Below are 22,897 nucleotides of genomic sequence, written 5' to 3'. Positions count from 1 at the left end.
TCTTGGGTATGATGCTACAAGCTTGGCACACCTGTAAGCTCTGTCAGGTTGGATGGGGAGTGTCGCTGCACAGCTATTTTCAGGTCTCTCCAGAGATGTTCCATCGGGTTCAAGTACGGGCTCTGGCTGGGCCGCTCAAAGACATTCGTAGACTTGTCCTGAAGCCACTCCTGCATTGTCTTGGCTGTGTTTTTAGGGTCGTTGTCCTGTTGGAAGGTGAACCTTCGCCCCAGTCGGAGGTCCGGAGCGCTCTGGATCAGGTTTTCATCAAGGATCTCTCTGTACTTTGCTCCATTCATCTTCCCTTGATCCTGACTAGTCTCCCAGTCCCTGCTGCTGACAAACATCCCCACAGCATGATGCTTCCACCACCATGCTTCACGGTAGGGATGGTGCCAGCTTTCCTCCAGACGTGATGCTTGGCATTCAGGCCAAAGGGTTCAATCTTGGTTTCATCAGACCAGAGAGTCTTGTTTCTCATGGCCTGAGAGTCCTTTAGGGGCCTTTTGGTAAAATCCAAGTGGACTGTCATGTGCATTTTACTGAGGAGTGGCTTCCATCTGGCCACTACCATAAAGGCCTGATTGGTGGAGTGCTGCAGAGATTGTTGTCCTTCTGGAAGGTTCTTCCATCTCCACAGAGAAACTCTGGAGCTTTGTCAGAGTGACCATCGGGTTCTTGGTCACCTCCCTGACCAAGGCCCTTCTCCCCCGATTTCTCAGTTTGGCCTGGCGGCCAGCGCTAGAAAGAGTCTTGGTGGTTCCAAACTTCTTCCATTTAAGAATGATGGAAGCCACTTTGTTCTTGGGGACCTTCAATGAGGCAGACATTTTTTGGTACCCTTCCCCAGATCAATCCTGCCTCGGAGCTCAACAGATAATTCCTTTGACCTAATGGGCATGGCTTGGTTTTTGATCTGACATGCATGTCAACTGTGGGACCTTATATAGACAGGTGTGTGCCTTTCCAAATCATGTCCAATCAATTGAATTTATCACAGGTGGACTCCAATCAAGTTGTATAAACATCTCAAGGATGATCAATGGAAACAGGATGCACCTGAGCTCAATTTCGAGTCTCATAGCAAAGGGTCTGAATACTTATGTAAATAAGGTCAAACCTGTTTTCGTCATTATGGGGTACTGTGTGTAGATTGATGAGGAAAAATTATAATTTAATCAATTTTAGAATAAGACTGTAATGTAACAAAATGTGGAAAAAGTGAAGGGGTCTGAATACTTTCTGAATGCATTGTATTAAGAGAGAGAATTCAATAAATAACATTGGATGATTTCTTTGTTTAACCTCAGAAGACACCCTCTGAAACCATTAGTTCAGCTGAAGATAGTGGGAACATTGAACAAAAACCTCTGAATTTCAACTTAGGTTTCCCATGAAAAATGATTTGAATTTGAAAATGAATCACCAAAAAGCGGAGAGTTGTATAAGCTTTATGAAATGTCACACACAAACATTCTCCTCCCAGTCCTCGTCTAGGACTACGTTTGTCTTTTGCTAATGGAGGACATTATGGGGAGGGGCTCAGCATAAGTGGAATAGTTCTCTAATCGTTCCTAATGGGTTCTTAGAAGTTTATTACAAGCATGGCAGAAGTAGAATGTCACTCCTCAACTCCATCCAAAACACATAATACAACAAGGACTATGTTCACTGGACAGCTGGGTTAGGTTCAATTCATGGGTCAATTCATAGTAAAGCTCACGCAAACACCTTAGTATGATTTGCCCATCATTTTAAATATTTAGACCCAGATTTCCTTAGTGTTTGAACCAGTTTTTTCAAACGGGGAATTCAACATTGAGGAATAAACAAAAAGGTCAAATTAAGTTGGAATAAATTATGAAACACGAATGGCTCTATTCAATCCGTATCATGGAAGTTCAGCATTACAGCGTGAATGAAATTAGCGGAGACTGCGTTCACAGTAAAAGCTGCATATGTCAGCTCAATCGGAAATGACTTATACATTTCTATCACACAATCTGTAACACTTCAGTGAGACAGATTGAATAGAGCCCAAATGTAAATCCTACATAAAATTTGTTTTAGCTTCGTTTTTTGTTGCAAACACTTAGTTAAACTGGGCCTTAATAAGACTACAAAAGCTCTTCTCTTAGTATCTCTGCAGTTAACACAATTAGCCCTTGCAACAACTACAGACCACTGATACACTACCCTCTCACCCCTACTGAAACAGTCCCTCTCTCCCTATAAATACCAACCTAAAGATTACTTTACATCAGGGTTACCAATGTGTGTTTATTCATTCAATTATACAACAGCCTACACATGCCAAGACATTATACACTGCTGTACATACTCATAGTGGCCGGTGCCATGTGTAAGCCTATTACAGGGCCTTAACTCTGCAGGCACGTAGATATATATAGATAGTGGATATATATATACACTGCATCCAAAAGGACACCCTTTTCATTACCCATAGGGATCTGGTCAAAAGTAGTGCACTATGTAGGGAATAGGGTGCCATTGGGCCCTGTTCTAACGTAGTGTACTATGTAGGGAATAGGATGCCATTTGGGAGTCGCAGTATGCTCTGGATGTTATGTCAGGTCAGCTAGCAGCATGGGACGGGCTGGTGGCCAGTAAACACCCAGTAGGATACACAGTAGACACGGTCATGCATTGGCCACTGGGTTTACCTCCAGTTTACCTGCAGAGATTAACTCTGACCTCTGGGACAGAGTGCGCGAGCGACAGAGCAAAGATCAGAGGGGATTAGGTCAGAGGTGTATAAAAGGGGAGGACAGTCGGAGAGGAGGAAGAGAGATACAGCAGGATCTCAGTAGGATCAACCCCAGAGAACTGTTCACTACAGACTGCAAAGACAGGTAGGATGAAACTGCAGCGTCCTGCTACGCTTAGCTCTGAGCATTAGTTACCTTTATTGCATGCCCTGTAAGGGTCATTTGGCGTCAATGCCTTAGACAATTGCAGAAAACATTTTAGTGTAGAGAATTCGCTGGAAATATTGTACTGTTTCCATGGAGTTGTCTTGTTGAGATTGTGCTCCATTGCTGATGGTCATTGACTGGGTAGCGTTCAATGCACTTGCTTTAGTGCTGGCTCTGGAGAAGTACCTTTGTAGACTTCACAGGAGGTTGGTGTCACCTTAATTGGGGAGGACGGGCTCATAGTTGGAACGGAATAAATGGAATATCAAACTCCTCAAACACATGGTTCTCATGTGTTTGATACCATTCCCGTTACTCCATTCCAGCCATTATTATGAGCCGTCCTCCCCTCAGCATCCTCCTGTGGTAGACTTGTGTGCTGTAGACATGAGACAGCTCACACAACTGACTCTTGTGGATGAGAACAGAGCAGGATAACAGACAATGGACTTTTTGAGTGGTTGTAGTCTAATAGAGGCTGGAGCTTTTCATTCAACACACTGATAGACAGGGAATTGAATTGTACTGGAGGACACTAGGAGGAGACCAGTAGACCAATAGGCAATACCAGGACACTAGGAGGAGACCAGTGGACCTATAGGCAATACCAGGACACTAGGAGGAGACCAGCAGACCAATAGACAATACCAGAACACTAGGAGGTCAGCAGACAAATAGGCAATACCAGGACACTAGGAGGAGACCAGCAGACCAATAGGCAATACCAGGACACTAGGAGGTCAGCAGCCAAATAGGCAATACCAGGACACTAGGAGGTCAGCAGACAAATAGGCAATACCAGGACACTAGGAGGTCAGCAGACCAATAGGCAATACCAGGACACTAGGAGGTCAGCAGACAAATAGGCAATACCAGGACACTAGGAGGCCAGCAGACAAATAGGCACCCTGTGGACACTATATAATGAACACATGCAGATCAGTAGAGCAGCTGTGGAATGTGATGTAGGAGAGATGTTGATTGGCTGTTGACACCAGAATGTCATTCACCTGTACAGGATGCATGTCTAGAGTGGTGGAATAAAACGTGTTTGGGTGCAGAGTATTGCTTGCATGGACAATGAACTCTCAAAAGCATCTGTGTGCAATGTATTCTACGGTAGAAATATAGATTATATAGAGTGCAGTTGAAATGGAAGACTGGGGTAGGCTACTACTGGTTTCGAAGGTCTAGAAGAACCTTCTAGTTACACAATGTTCTGGTTGAAGTGACCTCAGCTGAACTACAGATTGTAACGCTAACAAGTAGCTTTGGTACTATTTTGGCCTTGGTTAGTACAGTATGGGTTGGTGCCAAATCTAATCTGGTATGATTGGATCAACATAGAACGCTCAGGTGTATTTTAGAGGGATTATCACTCTTGGGGTGCAACGGGATAGAGAGAGGGAGGGGGTGGTAATAACTAGGTATTAGGGAAAGGGGTTTGGATTAAGACAGATTGAGGATAAAACCGATGGAGTTAAAGAAACCGATAATCTACCCCTGACTGATATCTTGATGGGATTCACTACTGTTATTCAGTTACGTATTTCCCAGCTACCTTATTGACCCTCTTTCCTCTCTCTCGCTCTCGGTAACCAACAGAAATGGCAGACGTTGCAACTGCCGCTGAAAAGAAGGCCCCCCCTAAATTCAAGCAGAGGACTACCCGTACCTTCAAGAGCAAGGCCCCCAAGCCTGGCCAGAAGGGGTGAGTTGGAAACTCCCTTAGAACACACAAATATAACTACTACAACAACAATGAAAACTAATTGCGCATAGGCCTACTAACATAACAAGCGTCCATCCTTACATATCAAATGCAACTCCTTTTATACCGTACCAACACACACTTCAATACATCTTTCTCTCTAACTCAACTTCACATTACCACCACAACCCTCGTGTCTGCTGTGTCTCTATCCCTTTAGCTCATGGAACTTCTCCCTCTCTCCTCTCCCACCAGATTCGGTGACGACATCCCCGGCATGGAGGGTCTCGGCACAGACATCACAGTGATCTGCCCATGGGAAGCATTCGGTGACATGGAACTCAGTGACCTGGCAAAATATGGAATTGTTTAGATGCTCTGCCCCTCCTTCCCTTCCCTCGACCACCCCCTCCACTTCTCTTTCCTTCACTCCCCCTCTCCTCCTCCTTTCTGGACCCTGAGGTCAGGGATTCCAGTACTCTGAACTGATTCTTGTTTTGTTATGCCATCTTGTACAAGGCGCTTCCACTTCGACATCAGCTCGTTGTTTCAGAGCCGGGCGTAATCGGGTGCACCACCGACCCTGAGAGAATTGGTGAAGTCACACAAACACACAGTGATACTTGGGAAATATGCACACACCAGCTTTAAACTGAAGACACATATGACCGAACCTCCTGCTGCCACTGTCCTCCTGTAGAAATCTCACGTAAACGACCAGCTAAACAATGTCCTAACAACTGAAGTCAAATGGCACTCAAGTTATATGAATAAGACATGTAATGTATAATAGTGATGTGCATTCGCTTTTTTGCGGTCTGGTAGGTAAATAAATGGTCATGTCAGTGATGCTTACTTCGACACTAGTACAGTTTCACTGGTGCATTTCCTGAGAAAGAAGCTGGACTAAATTTACAATGTTATTAACTTGGGTTTGATTAACCGTCATTTATATCTCAACCATAGTTGGTCTCCTCCCGCCTCCCTTTTTTCTCAACCTGCCCCCGCTCTCCTTGAAAGCACTTTTTATATACAGAAATATATTTTTATGTACAAAATAAAATCAATCCACTTTTGTTTTTACAGTGAATGTCAAATGTCTGTGTAATTTGACTGTTCATTTGAGAGCTGATCATTCTTGCAATGTGTCAATCACATATGAACCCTCTTGAATTATATGAAGAATAACCAATTGAGAAACAGCTACTTCTCCTGGTAGTTTGGCAATACTTCATCAGAAGCAATCAATTAAAATGTACATTTCTTATCTTGGATCCTCAATAACACAAAATACAACTGCCAGCGACTCAAACACACATTATTAAAACACAGGACAACATAAGAAATTGCTCAGTCCCCTCCTGTACTCCCTGTTCACTCATGACTGCATGGCCAGGCACGACTCCAACATCATCATTAAGTTAGCCGATGACACAACAGTGGTAGGCCTGATCACCGACAACGATGAGACAGCCTATAGGGAGGTCAGAGACCTGGCTGTGTGGTGCCAGGATAACAACCTCTCCCTCAACGTGATCAAGACAAAGGAGATGATTGTGGACTACAGGAAAAGGAGGACCAGCATTCCCCTATTCTCATCGACGGGGCTGTAGTGGAACAGGTTGAGATCTTCAAGTTCCTTGGTGTCCACATCACCAACAAACTATCATGGTCTAAACACACTAAGACAGTTGTGAAGAGGGCATGACAAAACCTACTCCCCCTCAAAAGACTGAAAAGATTTGGCATGGGTCCTCAGATCCTCAAAAGGTTCTACAGCTGCAACATCGACAGAATCCTGACTGGTTGCATCACTGCCTGGTACGGCAACTGCTCGGCCTCTGACCGTAAGGCACTACAGAGGGTAGTGCGTACGGCCCAGTACATCACCTGAGGTCTTGCGGTCTTGGCGGTCTTGGATCGCCATCCAAGACCTCTATACCAGGCGGTGTCAGAGGAATGCCCTAGAAATTGTTAGACTCCAGCCACCCCAGTCATAGACTGTTCTCTCTGCTAACGCACAGCAAGCGGTACCGGAGCGCCAAGTCTAGGTCCAAAAGGCTCCTTAAGAGCTTCTACCTCCAAGCCATAAGACTCCTGAACAGCTAATCAAATGGCTACCCAGACTAGTTGCATTCCCCCCCTCTTTTACACTGCTGCTACTCTGTTTATTATCTATGCATTGTCACTTTAACTCTACCTACATGTATATATTACCTCAATGAACTGGTACCCCCGCACATTGACTCGGTACCCCTACCCCCTGTATATAGCCTGTTATTTTACTGCTACTCTTTAATCATGTGTTACTTCTATTTTTTACTTAACACTTATTATACTTAAAACTGCATTGTTGGTTAAGGGCTTGTAAGTAAGCATTTCACTGTACCTACACCTGTTGTATTCAGCGCATGTGACATAACATTTCATTTGAAACTGGACACCAAAATAACAACATGAAAGTCACAAACCACAACAAAAGATTTTATATAAAAGATTTTATATGGACATTCACTAACAAAATAGCATAATGGCAGCCAAGGGATAAACATGACAGAGGGGAAGAGATTCATAAAAGGACAGTCACTTCCATTTGAAACCTATAGTGATTAAGAAGAACCACCTCACTGTATAATATAATACAAGGAGCCAAAAAAAATGACAAGGAATGAGCCTACTCCATGGCTCTGTTCCAATATCCACACAAATATACTACTTAGTATGAAGCACTGTATCAAGGTATGAATTCAAAGTAATATGCTGGTATGGAAATTAGAACGTTGCCATTGTGTTCTTGCCTCGTTGTGGCGGCCATTTTTTTTTGCCCATCACTGGGCCTGAGTCTTTGACAAACAGCACTGTGCTCTTCTTTGCTACACTAGCACCCTAAGCATAAAAAGGGCTAGCTGCCTAGCATTCTCAATTGGGTTTAGTGGTAAAAGATGACTACTGCAACCGAATGCTGTTGGAGTCTGATCGCAAAAGACAGAAAAATCATGCAAAACATTTAGGTCAGGGGTCTCAAACTCTACTTCCTGGAGAACGACATCATGCTAGTTGCCCATGTTGATTGGTTCAATAGGTTGTCAATCATTTATCCACTTTGCTCTGCGTTTCTCAATTTGGTAACAAAAGAAATAGGGCATAAATAACTATCTTTGGCTGTATCTTTTCAGTTATTCATATTTCAGTCCACTTTTGCAATACATGATAATAAAGTCAAATGACCAGAGAAGAAGAGTTTGACCCCTGTTGATGTCTTAGATTAAGTTCACACTGAGAAGAGTGGTACACAGCCAGAAAACCGAAGATAAAATGAAAAATAGAGCAAACATTTCAAAATAAACAATGACTGCAGCATTTTGAAATATTGTTTCATAGTAATTAGTTCATGCCCCACATAACATTTTCTTTGTAAAACTGCTTTGAAACATTTACCATTGTACCAACCAAACAATAACACTTACAACCTATTGTATACTTGGATCATTCAAAACGGCATGCCCTTTAACCTAGACAGCAGGCGAGCGTGACACTCTTCACATCCGTTTTAAACCTCAACCGACTCATTTCAGCACTGAAATGTTAGGAGTCTTTGTCTACGACAGAGCGACTAGGTTACTTCACCAGGTCAGAAGAAGTGCTTGTCAGGCCACTATTCATTCCAACGTATTCTTGTCTACTGTAAACTTTGGACTTGGAATAAATTGTGAGGCCCGAACATTTCAGCCTTTCCCTATTTTTTTGGGGGGAAAAATACTCAATCCAATGCTTGCCAACCCCCATCACCCTATTTCAGTCTGGACCAAAAAGTCCCGTTTCTTCCATTGAGAAAATTAGTTTGGTAGTTTAGTTTTACATGCTTTCCCGTTTTGTTCGCTCCGTAGATATAGAACACTAGATAGGCTGATGTCATAGTGGCATACCTCTATGGTTCCCTCCCTCTTTGAAACTACCAAAGAGTCCATTCTCCTCTGCCCAAGAAAACAACACAGGAGGGGAAAAGTATATCACATTTCAACTAATCTTGATGGAGGAAATGAAAATGTCACCTTACTTTAGGAGGAACAACAACATTTACCAATAGAAAAAATATAACAAGAGCTAATGCAACAAATAAAAAGACAGCACTTATAATAATAACCACCATAAGGATAATATATTTATCATACACATGACTAAAAGTGTGCTTTTTCTACAAATCTTTGGAGCAAAAAAAGAGGCAAAAACAACCACATTTGGAAATAGAGTATAAGGATATAGAAATATGCACAATAGTATGGTATTTTGCATTAAATATTTTTCATATTGATGGTGTCCCTCTTTCAACGCCTGTTGACAGAATCTCACTATCTATTACCAACGTAGCTATTCTCAGGAAGACTGTACTTGATGTTTACCTGCTCTTCTAAAAGACAGAACAAGTTAGGGAAATCAATCATATAGCCAAATAATACATCTCTATCATAACTTCTCAAAGAAATATAACTGAATAAGTTTATTCTAGGACACTAGGTTCTGGTTGTTTCAATGATATCAGTGATATATGTCTCAGCCTAACATTCACAATGCAATAAAAAGCTATCCGGTACCTCTATAGTAGTGATGAAATATTATATAGTTCTGAGTGATTTGTGTATAGCGTGAAGTATTGTGAGAATATGATGTTGTGCACTGGAAGTTTAGTTTGGTATAATAGTGTGTTATGTAGAGGGGACGTGTAGTGTTGCCCACTGTAGTGAATGGCTTACAGATATTATCTACACTGTAGTCCTAGCCCCTAGACCTCGTTTCTAGGGAAGTGGAAAATGTGTGTAGAGGTGTGCTCAGAGAACCACTGAAACTAACAATAATAACGTAATAAAGACAACGCTATAAATCAGCAATAATAATAATAATAATTTGGTAACTTTTTTTCTCTCTCTAACTAATTTATTTGCATAATTGTAACAATTAATTTTAAAGGTTCGCCATTTTCACGGACTAAGAAAACTTTGAGGTAAGGAACAGCTATGATAATCCTTTTACTGCTCAGTTTGAAGTGAGTAATTTCTAATAGTGTTAAAAAAACATCAGTCCATCCCTCTCTCTCTCTCTGCAATGATGATGTCATGTCCTCTCTCATACTCCTTCACCCCACAAGAGGAAACACGGAGTCACCTCCTCCATTTTGTTTGCAAATTGTCTTTCTGTTCCAAAATGCTTTTGGTACTCGGTTGCTGTGGTTTTTCGCTCATTCAGGCTCCACAGACATGCAGACACTGGCGGTCACAGTTCTGTCTTCCATAACTAGGCTCCACCTCCATTCTTGATGTATGAATTGTGTATAGTACATGCCACATTACACCTTGGCTGTTATACGTGTGGTAGGGGGTTTGTCTCAGTGTTCAGTTAACGGTCCGGACACCAGTTACATGATAGGCTCTGGAGGTACACTAGCTGGGGGCGAGCATTCTGTGTCTTGTGCTGCTGAGAGTGTCGAGAGGGAGAAACAGGGGGACTATAATACAGCCGTGCAATGGAAACAAGCGGCCATTTGGTTCAAATACAAGTTTTTTTTCTATTTTATTTTCTTTGTCAAGGCTTTCTACCAGTCTTTAAAACGGCATTCCTATTTTTGTTTGAAGCGAAAAAGAGTGGACAGCAGGAGATTTTGAAATATAAATGTTTCCATGGTAGGCTACAAACTTGCGTCAAAGTGTTGCAATCTCCATCCTGGACAGCAGAGGGAGCTCTTTTATAGATTGTTCAAACAGGATGAGAGAGCTCCTGGGAAATGTGGTTATCTTTAGTAGGGGGCAAATCTACTGTAGCCTCCCCTGTACAGCGTGGCCTGGTAGAGAGAGGAGAGGAGGTAAGATGGCAGTTAGTGGGTTAGTGAATGGCTAGATCTTTACCATAGAAGTAGAATTACTAGAATGGACAATCTAATTCTATAATATTTTCTTTGTTGTGGATAGTAATGTAAATAGACAAGCGTTCTTACCATAGCTCCTACACCGTAGGCTGCAGCTGTGGCAGGGTTTAGTGCAGCGTGGTAAGGGTCTGTCGTGTACACCCGTCCGTAGCTGGAGACCAGAGATTAGTACATTACAAACCCACAGCTGTGCAACCAAACATGTCCCAGAATAGAAAGTGAAGTAGGCCCACTACTTTTAATTTGAATATGTTAATATATGTTACCTATATATAGTCATAGTACAGTGTGCTACTGCTTTATTTTGTGTAATATATTGTGTCTATCACCCACCCATCACTGTAGGCAGCTGCTGCGGCAGCCGCTGCTCCTGCAGGACTGGCTACTGCAGTTGGCTGAGCATAGCGATACGCAGCATAGCCACCCTAAAGAAGGAAGGGACAGACAGACAGAGAGAACACAGTTGTTAGTCGATTTTTATCAACTCCCTCACACAATACCCCAGGAATGAATGAGAGTGAAGCTATGTTACTTTATAACAGCAGAAAAAGGAGAGAGACTAACACAAGCAGCAATAAACAGGTCATCTGGTGCAACATGGCATTCAGAGAATGTAGCAGAGGCCTTTCCCCGTGTTGGTCTCCCTCCATGACCAACAAAAAACACTAGGGCCTCGGTTTGTGGCAGTGATATAGGCCCTGCATCAAGTGTGCTGCAGCTTTTCTTCATTCAATTCATCTGATAATTGATGTTTTGTTGGAGATGGAGGGAGAGACAAAGACGGGAGAAAGTGTGCATAACCTCAGGTGTGAAATCTCCTCCTTCCCATCAAAAACACACCGTTAAAGAAAGGGGGGGATGAATTAACAGGTGATCAGGATCATTATTCCTTTAATGTGGAAAAACGGATGACGAACACACAGGAGACGGCCAGCCAATCCAATTAAGGGGGAGGACACACACACACGCATGGTCACAACCAATCGCTGACGCCGGACAGCATGCACCCCAAACTCAAAACAGAGGAGGCCGTCTCCTTGGCAACACACCACTGCATTCTAACCTACAGATCAGTACAGGACCAAGTCCCAGTATTCAGTAACACACACATCTGCTGGGGTGGGGTTAGGGAGGGGATAGGAAGAGGAGGATACAGAGAGAGGAGAAGAGAGGAGGAGAATGGGGAAGAGGAGGGGAAAGGGGTATAAGTGTGTCTGCATGCCAACATTGATTCAGTTAGCATGCCACAGGTGGAACAGATATAGGAAGATACCAGGAAGGGGTCAGAATTACTCATTAAGATGAATATCCATGTCCCTGAGAGTCTATGGACCTGTGTTGATCCTCTGTAAGCGGCCTTTAAGCTACTCAGCCTCAACTTTCAGAAACCATGTCAGCCATTACTGGCAAAGTGTACCTCTCATTTTGGCTATACTTCATATCTAAGGGTGGCCGTTATAAAGACTACATAAGAATCGTGGCAAAATCCTATATTGTTTTTATCTGTGTATATGATTTATTGTACCATTTTTTTTTTTACTGAGCAAAACTTTTAAAATGTCCATCGTGTTATGTCTAATTCCTTTAGAAGGTAATATTGTTATTCGTGCTCTAACGATTCCCGTTCTCCCCCGTTCTGCAACTCCACCCATGTCAGAATCCAGTGAGTTAGTAATAGAAACAGAAATAAAAGAGGCATTTCAATCTGGGATGGTCAATAAAACACCAGTAGCAGCGGTAGCAGTCAGTCAGTCAGTGGAACGCATAGTAATAGGATGGATGCACACTAGCTGATCACACAGTGACGTGATGATGGGACCCTACCTGGGGCAATCTGCCACTAATGTCCTGAAACACTATTCTACAGAGAGAACAGAGAACAGCTATGGTCAACCTGGTACCACACACACACACACACACACAATCACACTCCACACGCAGGCAAACGATGCAATAGAGCAGTCTATTCATGAATGTATAGAACTATGAGGGCTTGTAGTATAGATCCTGGAAGATTGGACGTTGCACATGGCATGCACCGCTTCATATTGCAATATGATTAATCAAGAACAAAATGTGTGCAGTGTGTGTAACAGCTATTATTGATCTGTCTAATTAAAATAATTGAATGAATAAAACGATTTTTTTTTAAAGTGTGTTAAATTGTAAAGTTTACTACATCACCCACATATACACAGCTCTGTGGATTTGGTCCATGCACACACACACGCTCACACACACACTCTGACGGAGGGAGGGGGAAGGAGAGAATGAGAGAGAAAGAGCAGAGGAGAGAGGTATACTTACATAGAGGTCTGCTGCGCCGTAAAACCCTTCCTGATACATCACACTGAGAGAGAGGAGGAGGAGAGGAGAGACAAGACAAGACAAAGAGAGATGGATAGAAGAGAAGTGGTGGATGGTGATTGAGGAGTGGAAGGAAATACAAGTTGTGAGGAGGAGCAGAAAAAAGGAGAGAGAAAAGGGGTGGGTGATTAATATACACACACGTGCAACATGCAAGATAAAATACCACTTCTCTTGTTTGGCCAAACGTAGACACTGTGCAGTAAGTAGACCGCAATATTATCTCATGTTCATACAAAGAAATGGTATTTCAGTACAGCACCAAACTAACGCAATTAATTCAAGTGTATTTGTTATATCACACCATGCAGTAAAAGTGTGTGTTTTATTGAGTAACACCTACCCTGGGTATGTAGGTATAGCTTGCTGGGGTAGGGCTGCCCTGACAGCACTGTAGACTGGCCGGCCACGACCCCGGAGGTGGGCACCCCTAAAGGTCGCTGCCGCTGTGGCAGCCTGTGCAGCCGCCGCAGGGTACGGGAAACCAGGGACTGAGAGAGACAGGCCAGAGAAATCAGAGAGAGGCAAAAAAGAACAAGGAGTTAGTCTACACAAAATAACAAACAGTCTACAGAAGATAACAAACAGTCTACAGAAAAGAACAGTCTACAGAAGATAACAAACAGTCTACAGAAGATAACAGTCTACAGAAAAGAACAAACAGTCTACAGAAAATAACAAACAGTCTACAGAAAAGAACAGTCTAAAGAAAATAACAGTCTACAGAAAAGAGAAACAGTCTACAGAAAATAACAAACAGTCTACAGAAAAGAACAAACAGTCTACAGAAAAGAACAAACAGTATACAGAAAAGAACAAACAGTCTACAGAAAATAGAAACAGTCTACAGAAAATAACAGTCTACAGAAAAGAGAAACAGTCTACAGAAAATAACAAACAGTCTACAGAAAAGAACAAACAGTCTACAGAAAATAACAGTCTACAGAAAAGGGAAACTGGATCTCCATCATAATCAAAATAGCCTTTGTGGGGTGAAGTGTCCTAATATAAAGGAATACATATGGGCTAAAGCTAGTCATATCAACATCTCAGCAATCTCCTATACTGATGAAATGAGGACTTAGCTAACAATGTTAGCATCTCACCTATACTGATGAAATGAGGACTTACAGTGCCTACGGGAGGTATTCTGACCCCTTGACTTTTTCCACATGTTGTTACGTTACAGCCTTATTCTAAAATTGATTAAATAGTTTTTTCCCCCCCTCATCAATCTACACACAATACCCAATAATGGCAAAGCAAAAACAGGTTTATTTGCTGAAATATGACGTTTACATAAGTATTCAGACCATTTACTCAGTACTTTGCTGAAGCACCTTTAGCAGTGATTACAGCCACGAGTCTTCTTGGGTATGACGCTACAAGCTTGGCACACCTGTATTTGGGGAGTGTCTCCCATTCTTCTCTGCAGACCCTCTCCAGCTCTGTCAGGTTGGATGGGGAGCGTTTTTCAGGTCTCTCCAGAGATGTTCGATCGGGCCCAAGTCCGGGCTCTGGCTGGACCACTCAAGGACATTCAGAGACTTGTCCCAAAGCCAATCCTGCGTTGTCTTGGCTGTGTGCTTAGGATCGTTGTCCTGTTGGAAGGTGAACCTTCGCCCCAGTCGGTGGTCCTGAGCACTCTGGAGCAAGTTTTCATCAAGGATCTCTCTGTACTTTGCTCCGTTCATCTTTCCCTCGATCCTGACTAGTCTGCCAGTCCCTGCCGCTGAAAAACATCCCCACAGCATGATGCTGCCACCACCATGCTTCACCGTACGGATGGTGCCAGGTTTTCTCCAGACGTGATGTTTGGCATTCAGGCAAAATAGTTCAATATTGGTTTCATCAGACCAGAGAATTTTGTTTCTCAGGGTCCGAGAGTCTTTAGGTGCCATAACAGCCCAAGCGGGCTGTCATGTGCCTTCTACTGAAGAGTGGCTTCCATCTGGCCACTCTATCATAAAGGCCTGATTGGTGGAGTGCTGCAGAGATGGTTGTCCTTCTGGAAGGTTCTCCCATCTCCACAGAGGAACTCTGGAGCTATGTCAGAGTGACAATCGGGTTCTTGGTCACCTCCCTGAACAAGGCCCTTCTCCCCTGATTTCTCAGATTGGCCGGGCGGCCAGCTCTAGAAAGAACTTTGGTGGTTCAAACGTCTTCCGGTTAAGAATGATGGAGGACACTGTTCTTGGGGACATTCATTGCTGCAGACATTTTTTCGTACCCTTCCCCAGATCTGTGCCTCGACACAATTCTGTCTCGGAGCTCAACGGACAATTGCGTCGACATCGTGGTTTGTTTTTTTCTCTGACATGCACTGTCAACTGTGGGACCTTATAAAGACAGGTGTGTGCCTTTCCAAATCATGTCCAATTAATTGAAATTGACCACAGGTGGACTCCAATCAAGTTGTAGAAACATCTAAGATGATCAATGGAAACAGGATGCACCGCAGCTCAATTCTGAGTCTCATAGCAAAGGGTCTGAATACTTATGTAAATAAGGTATTTCAATATTGTTTTTTGTAATACATTTGCAGAAATTTCTAACAACCTGCTTTTCCTTTTATGGGGTATTGTGATGTTATTATGGGGTACTGTGATGTTATTATGGGGTACTGTGATGTTATTATGGGGTACTGTGATGTTATTATGGGGTACTGTGATGTTATTATGGGGTACTGTGATGTTATTATGGGGTATTGTGATGTTATTATGGGGTATTGTGATGTTATTATGGGGTATTGTGATGTTATTATGGGGTATTGTGCGTAGATTGCTGGATTATTTTTTTAAATCAAATTTAGAATAAGGCTACAACATAACAAAATGTGGAAAAAGTCAAGGTCTGAATACTTCCCTTAGACACTGTAAGCTAACAATGTTAGCATCTCACCTATACTGATGAAATGAAGACTTAAGCTAACAATGTTAGCATCTCATAGCATCAGCTGTGTTGATGAAATTAGTCTAACAATGTTAGCATCTCACCTGTATAGAGCTCTGGACTGTACATGGCTCCAACCATTGGACTCAACTTCCACCCGGCTGTAGGGGAGTTGGCATTTAGTAGCCCTAATGTAAATTTGAGGAAAAAGAGGATAAGAAATATGAGTAACACTCAACATCTCTATCTCAACAAGTTAAACATACTATGCAATTACACTGATCACATGCAACTACACAGGAACTACATTGCTACTATCGTATTGGTCATATTCAGTAGTTATAACCAGCAATATTATCTTTACCATAAGGTAGAGCGGCGAGCCCCTCTCCTCCATTAGAATATGGGGTGACCATTTTCTTATTGGTCATCACCCTGGCTGTGGCGTTGTTGACCTGGGTGTCAGAGAGAAGTCAGAGGTCAAGACAACACGACGAGGGGTCACACCGGACCTGAGGGACAAACACACGCCTGCTCCATGCACAAACAACATAGGCTCCTCCTGTATACCCAAACCCATAGAAATAGAATGAATAGAACAGGCTTGGAACCTCTAACCCTGAAAACTCACTGTTAAACTCAAGGGCACACTCACAATATCTGCCTAGTACTGTGATGTAATAATTTACATGATAATGTAGACTGTTCATTCAAATAATGCTAACTGATGTTGTGATGTGGCTCATGCAATGGAATGTACTGTATTTTTTGTAATGTCAGTTTAAAAAAAAAATCACAGCACAGATTGATGGGTACACTTCCTGCTTTTACTTACTGCTTTGGTCTTATGGGTACACACGCAATGGCCGACAGCCCACCCATTATACCATCACTGACTTGAATGGGGACACCCGTTCTATTCATTCTATTTCTATGTCCAAACCACACAGTACAGGCACCAACATAACCTTCAGTACTACCGGAACAAATAGGCCCTAGATATTTGAAATATGAGTGCGTCAATACACTTAGAACTGGCTATGACTTTACTAACTCAGATTATTAATACATATGTAACTAACGCAAATAAATTGAGATTAGTAAAAAAAACGATGTTTGTACTTGTCAACATTTATCTGCTACTGTGAGTCGTATGAATTGAAAAAGTGACAGTAGTGTCTACGCTTGGATAAGAGGTTCATTTTTCTGATGTAAAGTGATGGTAATTGATTGATACATGCGTTCTTTTGAAGGATAAAAAAACTAGGAATTTGTGAGTGTTCACAATAATTTAACCATTGACACACACACACAGACAGACAGAACAAAAATAAAAAACATTTCAGATTAAGGCATTCAAAAGAAATCCAAGACCATTCCAGGCATTGCTACCTTTAAAAAGAGGGAAAAGAGAGGGTGAAGTAAGCTTCTGTTGAACACGATGCAAAACGTTTCATCACTTGAACAGGTCATTCACAGATTACACGCAGCCAGTCAATCAAGAGCGCATCACATGACCAGAAGGTGAGCCAAACCAGCCAATCAGCAAGCATCAGATGCAGTATATATAGACCAATCAAAACATTCTGGCAGCCCTCCCAATCAAGTCACACACATCATACAGAGAGAGGGGGAGAAGAGAGAGCGGGATGCAGGAAGAATAGCCAGTCCACATTAAAATACATGGGAACACATAAATGATGGGAGGTAAAGAGAGAGTGAGAGAGAAAGAAATGCAAAAATAGTTTTTCTCATGAACAAAAAAACAAATACCAGGATGCGGAACAAACGAATCAAAACAAAGAAGAAATGTCTAACCGTTTGCCTACATATAAGATCCAATACATGAGCTGGAATAGAGAGAGGGATGAGACAGAGGCAGAGGACAGAATACAGAGATAGAGGATGGGGGGATGCAAATGTCATTCCTCAAAAACCAAATCAAACCATGACCGTGAAACACTGTCAGGCATTGCAATTCAGTGTCGCACTACAAAATCACTAGAAGCAGACACCAATATAACACACCATCCAAAACCAAACCATTGCTCAACATTTTTAAAAAGAAACTCCTCATGAACAAAATAAAAGTCTGGGCACACAATCCAATTAAATACAATCCTATTGAGAGTCAGATGTGATACTGATGATGGTTTCAAGGTGATCTTCTCTCTAGCGGTGGTCTCCATAGGTAACTAGTTTGAAGTATTTTATGTACTCTATATCAGTTGCATATCCTTAGATTGTACAAAGTGTCATTTTACCTTCGTTTTAATGTGAGGAATAGACTACTCTGCCCTTCGACATCGACAACTACAGCCAGCGCACAAAACCTACTGTCTAGTTACCAAGACTGCCTTCTACAACAACGCATTCATGCATTATCATGCCAATCCACTACTAATGTACCAAACAAAATGCTATTGAATTAAAGCAATCTACCGTTTGGTATTCACTAAAGAAAAGGTAGCTAATACATAACATAGAGATGACAGTGGCACTATATGATACAGACGACAAGAGATAGTCAACCATGCAGGAAGTAAATAGCTCTAGAATTAATGTTTGAATGCAGTTAGAGTGGTGAATGGAATTAATGCATAAAGTGGTAGTCAGTTGCGCTTGCAGATGCGTTTTATATCAGGTTATCTTAATGTTACAGAAAGAGTCTGGAAGGCCATGCGGTCAAATGCCATTGGTTTCTAATCAGCATTGTATTCGCCAGCTCCACAATCAATCACAGGATTAGCCAATCAGATCCTTTCGATCAAACCCTGCCGGGTCAAGGACGCTTTCATTGTATTTTTTTGTGTGTAGGGTGCACTTTATCTTTATTTGACGGATGGGGGTGGGGGGGTCATTCAAAAATGATGCCATGTGTACACAACTTACCATTGCTGGGGAAACGGTGTGAGGGCACGAGAGCGGTTACCGTGGAGACTGACAACAACAACACAGAAATCATCAGGGGGAAATAGAGAAAATATAATAAGAAATTAACCAAAACAAAAACAACCAATGAGGTGATGAAAAGCAACCACCCCCACTCTGAGGTACACAGAGGAAGTGATGTCATGAAGTGATGTCACAGGTGATTGGTCACCTTTTGACATAAAGCTGACCTCTATTGATGTAACTACTACAAATACCCAATACAAATGAGCAGATACAGCCATACACATGTGGGAGACAGAGAGGGACAGTTGAGGGATCAATCTAGAAGCCTGTGGGTCATGGCGAAGTCACTGCCCAGCTTTCACTGATATTCTAACAACTTTTCAACACATAACCGGTGTTGGGGGTAACGCCTTACAAAGTAACGTGCTACAGTAATAATAATACTTTTTGTGGTAACGAGTAATATATCGGAGTTACTGTTCAAATTGGAGTAATAATATTACAGTTATTTTTTGTTATCATTCCCTTCCTATTACATTTATTGATCCAAATAAATGTGTGAGATTATTATTCTCTCTGTTGGCGCAATATATATACTATTTTTTTTTTTTTTTATCCTCTCACCAAGTTCCTGTTTACGAATGCACACACTACTACTAACTGCTTAAGTGAGGGCGATGGAAAACTGGCAGACGAGTCTAAAACACTTACTTTCCCAGTGTGGAAGTACTCCCATTACTTTAATTTGGTAGGACAAGATGACAAGAATAACACGGTAAAATGTCATCTCTGCCCAGGTGAGAAATACCTGACACTGCTGCTGAAGATGACTGTGGGCCTACCTCATCCAAACAACCAAGGTTTAATTCCAATGGTTCAGGAGGACAGGCTGTAACCCAGGGAGAGCTGAACCAGCTCGTAGCTGGGTATGTAGTAGGGGAAATGCCACCCTTATCCACAGTAGATATTGTGTCTGTCATTATTAGGCTAATTGTGTTGGTGTATAGGCCTGCGTAGGGTAACGTTGACATTGTTTACATTGAGTGAGGAAGCGCAACGTTTTGGGGTGTAACACAAAGGTAATAAAGAGTAATGTAACTAATTACTTTTCCCAGGGAGTAATACGTAAAGTAATTCATTAATGTTGAAAGAAGTAATAGATATAACTTTTTTGTTGTTGTAAAAAAAAAAAACACTGCACATAACAATACTCTATTGCAGTACACTTAAAAAGGAGAATGGACAGATGGAGACAGGTATATCGACTAGGCTTGGGCAGTATACCATTTATACCGTATACTAGGGTATTTGGAAAAAGCCACAGGATGGTTTTTTCCAATAAATTTGAATATTTGTAGTAACTTTTTAAGTTAATACCTGCAGTCAACTTGTGCAATACGTTCGGCGATAAAGCAGATTGCGTTCTTCATTTCACAGGTCACATTATTTTACGTTCTGAACTTTACCGCAGTTCCCCAGAACAGTTGAGCCAGTCAAGTGTTTGTTTGTAAATGGCAGAGGTGTGGACTTAAGTCACAAATATGATGACTTGCAACTCGACTTTGACTTCAACACCAATGACTCGTGACTTGACCTGGACCATATGACTCGACCTGACTTGATACTCTCCCCAAGCCCAAATATTAAAAATGATGCTATTAAAAAAAAGTGTGCAGCGCATCAACTCTTCATTTAACGGATTACAGTTTGAATCGGAGAGCAGTCAGCTTTGTGCCAGCTGAGAAAAATTTGTGCGTGGCAGTGCAGAGGAATGTCGCCGGGTGAATTCAGATGGAGCCCTTGGAAAGATGATACCCAAAATTATTATTTTCGGATATAAAGACGACGCTGTATCAACAAAAAACGGATTGCAACTTGCAAAACATGCGGGAAGAAAATTACAGACGGAGGCGCAACAATTTGTTCGACATTTGAAGCTGCACAAAGAACGGTAAGTCGTGGCTAATATAGCCGACAGCTATATATTTTATTACTTTACTAGTGTATCATGTAGGCTAACGTAACATTAAATCAATGAGCCTCCACACAGTCAGTCAGTGCGGGAACGTGATCATTGCACCCAAGATTGAGCTACAACTGGCTAGGCAGTTGGTAGCCTAAATCGTGCCTGATGTTCCTAAAACAAGGTTGGGCAATTGTGGTTGGGCAATTGTGTACAAGCCTACATCGCCCGACAGCGATCCTCAATACTCGATCACTATTGGGGGGGGGGGGCTACCCATGTATTTCCATGGAAATATAACATTTATTTGGAAAGTAATAAATATAGTTATTTTTTAAAAGCATTCATGATTTGCGTAAATGTAATATACTAACTATTACTCGTTAAAAATATGAAATGGTATTACATTTGGTGAAGAGTACATTATAACTAGTTTACGACTCGAAACTCTAAGTTAAAGACTTGAGACTTGACTTGATACTTGACAGTCTTGACTTGAGACTTGACTCGGACTTGCCTGTCATGACTTGGGACTTGAGTGCTAAGACTTGAGACTTACTTGTGACTTGTAAGACAATGACTTGGTCCCACCTCTGGTAAACGGCACAACGGGAGACAGCGGGAGCTAGTGAGACCATAGCGTTGTATATCTATCGGCCAGTCACTGTTGTGCGCCGCACGAGGTGATGAAGTTACTCATACAATTCACTACGAAATGTTTGCCATCAGATATCTTAGAACGGCTTTCTGCCGTGTGTGAGAAGTCAAAGAGTTAGTTATCTGTACAGCTGGCATTATTTCCCTGTGCTTCCAACTAGCAGGTGGTTTCCTCCTCCGTTCTTCTCACCTCTGCTGGATGTACACATGCTGGATCTTCTTTCAGAAAAGCATGCGTCACAACTTTGTTCGTTTGCACAATGTCTCTCGTTCACCTTCGCTTGTACAAGTCCACACGCAACGAAAATGACATTCGGTAGCTACGAGCTATGACTGTGTAACTTTATGACCTGGATTTGCCGCTCTTTGCAATTAGTTTGTTGTTAGCATTCTAGTAGTAGACGCCCAATGGGCTTTTTTTTTTCTTTTTTTTGTGCCCCTTGTGTGCTATGCCGGTAATACCGTAAATCCTGGGATGGCAGGTAGAACGGTATGAAAATCTGGATACCGCCCAAGCCTAATATGGACAGCTGTGGAGGGTCACAAACAAACACAGGTTGATATAAGGGGAGAGAGACAAACAAGGATAGACAGACCGACCGGCATGAAGATAGAGAAAGAGTGGAGGAAGAGATGGAGCAGAACAGAAAAGGGGGGAAAGGAGAGGAAGACAGCCGTATCATCGTCACTCTTCACTCTCTCCATCTCTCTCTCTCCCCCTGTATTTCTCTTTCTCACCCACACGTTTAGGCCCACATTCACACAACAGCGGAGTGCATAACAGTTGAAAGCATGCAGAAGAGCTCAAAATAAAGCATGGATCTAAAACCAAGAGCCAAAGCGATGGCAGAGCATGAGGTGTTTTCCTTCCAAGATCTTCCAAGTCATGCTGACAAAGAAAAACAGAGGCATCGCAGCGAAACTCATTCCCATTACACCAGGTATTACTCTTGGAAAAGGGGGATGCAAGTGAGGGTATGAGGTGTGGGTTGCCTTTATTTAATGAGTGATATATAGACCCCAAAAATCACCATAAGCAGCAGATCAAACACTTCACCACCACACTCCCTCAGGGCAGTCTCATACCAATACCTGCCAACACCTAATGCATGCAGCAATGTCAACATACAGCAACGTAATCACACTACTTCAATACTGTGCACTGACTCACAATCAAGCACACAGGTATCTGAATGTAGGGGTAAGAAAAGGCGGCAATCTTTTATGACATCACATCACCTGACCGGTCTTCTGAAACACGATCGGTAGCCCATGCAAGAGAATCTCTCACAAACACAAGCAAGCATGGTTGTTTGTCAGAAGAAGAAAATAAGGAAGAGAGGAGAGGGAGAACGTCCCCTCTAAAATAGTAAACACCAATAAAGCCCGGATTCTGATCGTGGTAGTGATGGTGATGATGGATATAAAGAAGGGGTGCAGCAGAGAAAACAAGATCCGCCCTCTCGCATGCTGTGTCATAAGCAGCGTCCAGAGGCACAGTGTGTAAAGGTTTCATGTGAAAACACTGTTCCCAGACCATTTTGTTGCCACACCAC

General features: G+C 42.3%; 2 protein-coding genes across 2 annotated transcripts in view; one reads left to right on the top strand and one right to left on the bottom strand.

Annotated features, from left to right (window-relative positions):
- The first annotated feature begins 4,543 nt into the window (after positions 1-4,543).
- LOC120032375 (retinal cone rhodopsin-sensitive cGMP 3',5'-cyclic phosphodiesterase subunit gamma-like) lies at positions 4,544-5,020 on the top strand. Its single transcript, XM_038978426.1, has 2 exons — positions 4,544-4,647; positions 4,903-5,020. Exons 1-2 carry the CDS (start codon positions 4,544-4,546, stop codon positions 5,018-5,020), a joined length of 222 nt encoding a protein of 73 aa, XP_038834354.1.
- A 2,090-nt stretch (positions 5,021-7,110) lies between these two features.
- LOC120033053 (RNA binding protein fox-1 homolog 2-like) overlaps positions 7,111-22,897 on the bottom strand; it is a 34,269-nt gene continuing 18,482 nt past the window's right edge. The window contains exons 7-13 of the mRNA XM_038979338.1: positions 16,188-16,278; positions 15,928-16,011; positions 13,275-13,422; positions 12,872-12,914; positions 10,898-10,989; positions 10,634-10,715; positions 7,111-10,480 (exon numbers count right to left, since the gene is read on the bottom strand). Coding sequence (XP_038835266.1) covers positions 10,436-10,480; positions 10,634-10,715; positions 10,898-10,989; positions 12,872-12,914; positions 13,275-13,422; positions 15,928-16,011; positions 16,188-16,278 — 585 coding nt within the window. The 3' untranslated portion in view covers positions 7,111-10,435. The remainder of the gene's footprint in view (positions 10,481-10,633; positions 10,716-10,897; positions 10,990-12,871; positions 12,915-13,274; positions 13,423-15,927; positions 16,012-16,187; positions 16,279-22,897) is intronic.

This window comes from Salvelinus namaycush, chromosome 39 (assembly GCF_016432855.1).
Source record: "Salvelinus namaycush isolate Seneca chromosome 39, SaNama_1.0, whole genome shotgun sequence".
NCBI lineage: Eukaryota > Metazoa > Chordata > Actinopteri > Salmoniformes > Salmonidae > Salvelinus > Salvelinus namaycush.
This window is presented reverse-complemented; position numbering and strand designations above follow the sequence as displayed.

Excerpts from the sequence above, each read along its gene's own strand:
- LOC120032375 (XM_038978426.1), top strand. The coding sequence starts at position 4,544 with ATGGCAGACGTTGCAACTGCCGCTGAAAAGAAGGCCCCCCCTAAATTC. Across the intron at positions 4,648-4,902 it reads CCCAAGCCTGGCCAGAAGGG|ATTCGGTGACGACATCCCCG; the intron begins GTGAGTTGGAAA and ends CTCTCCCACCAG.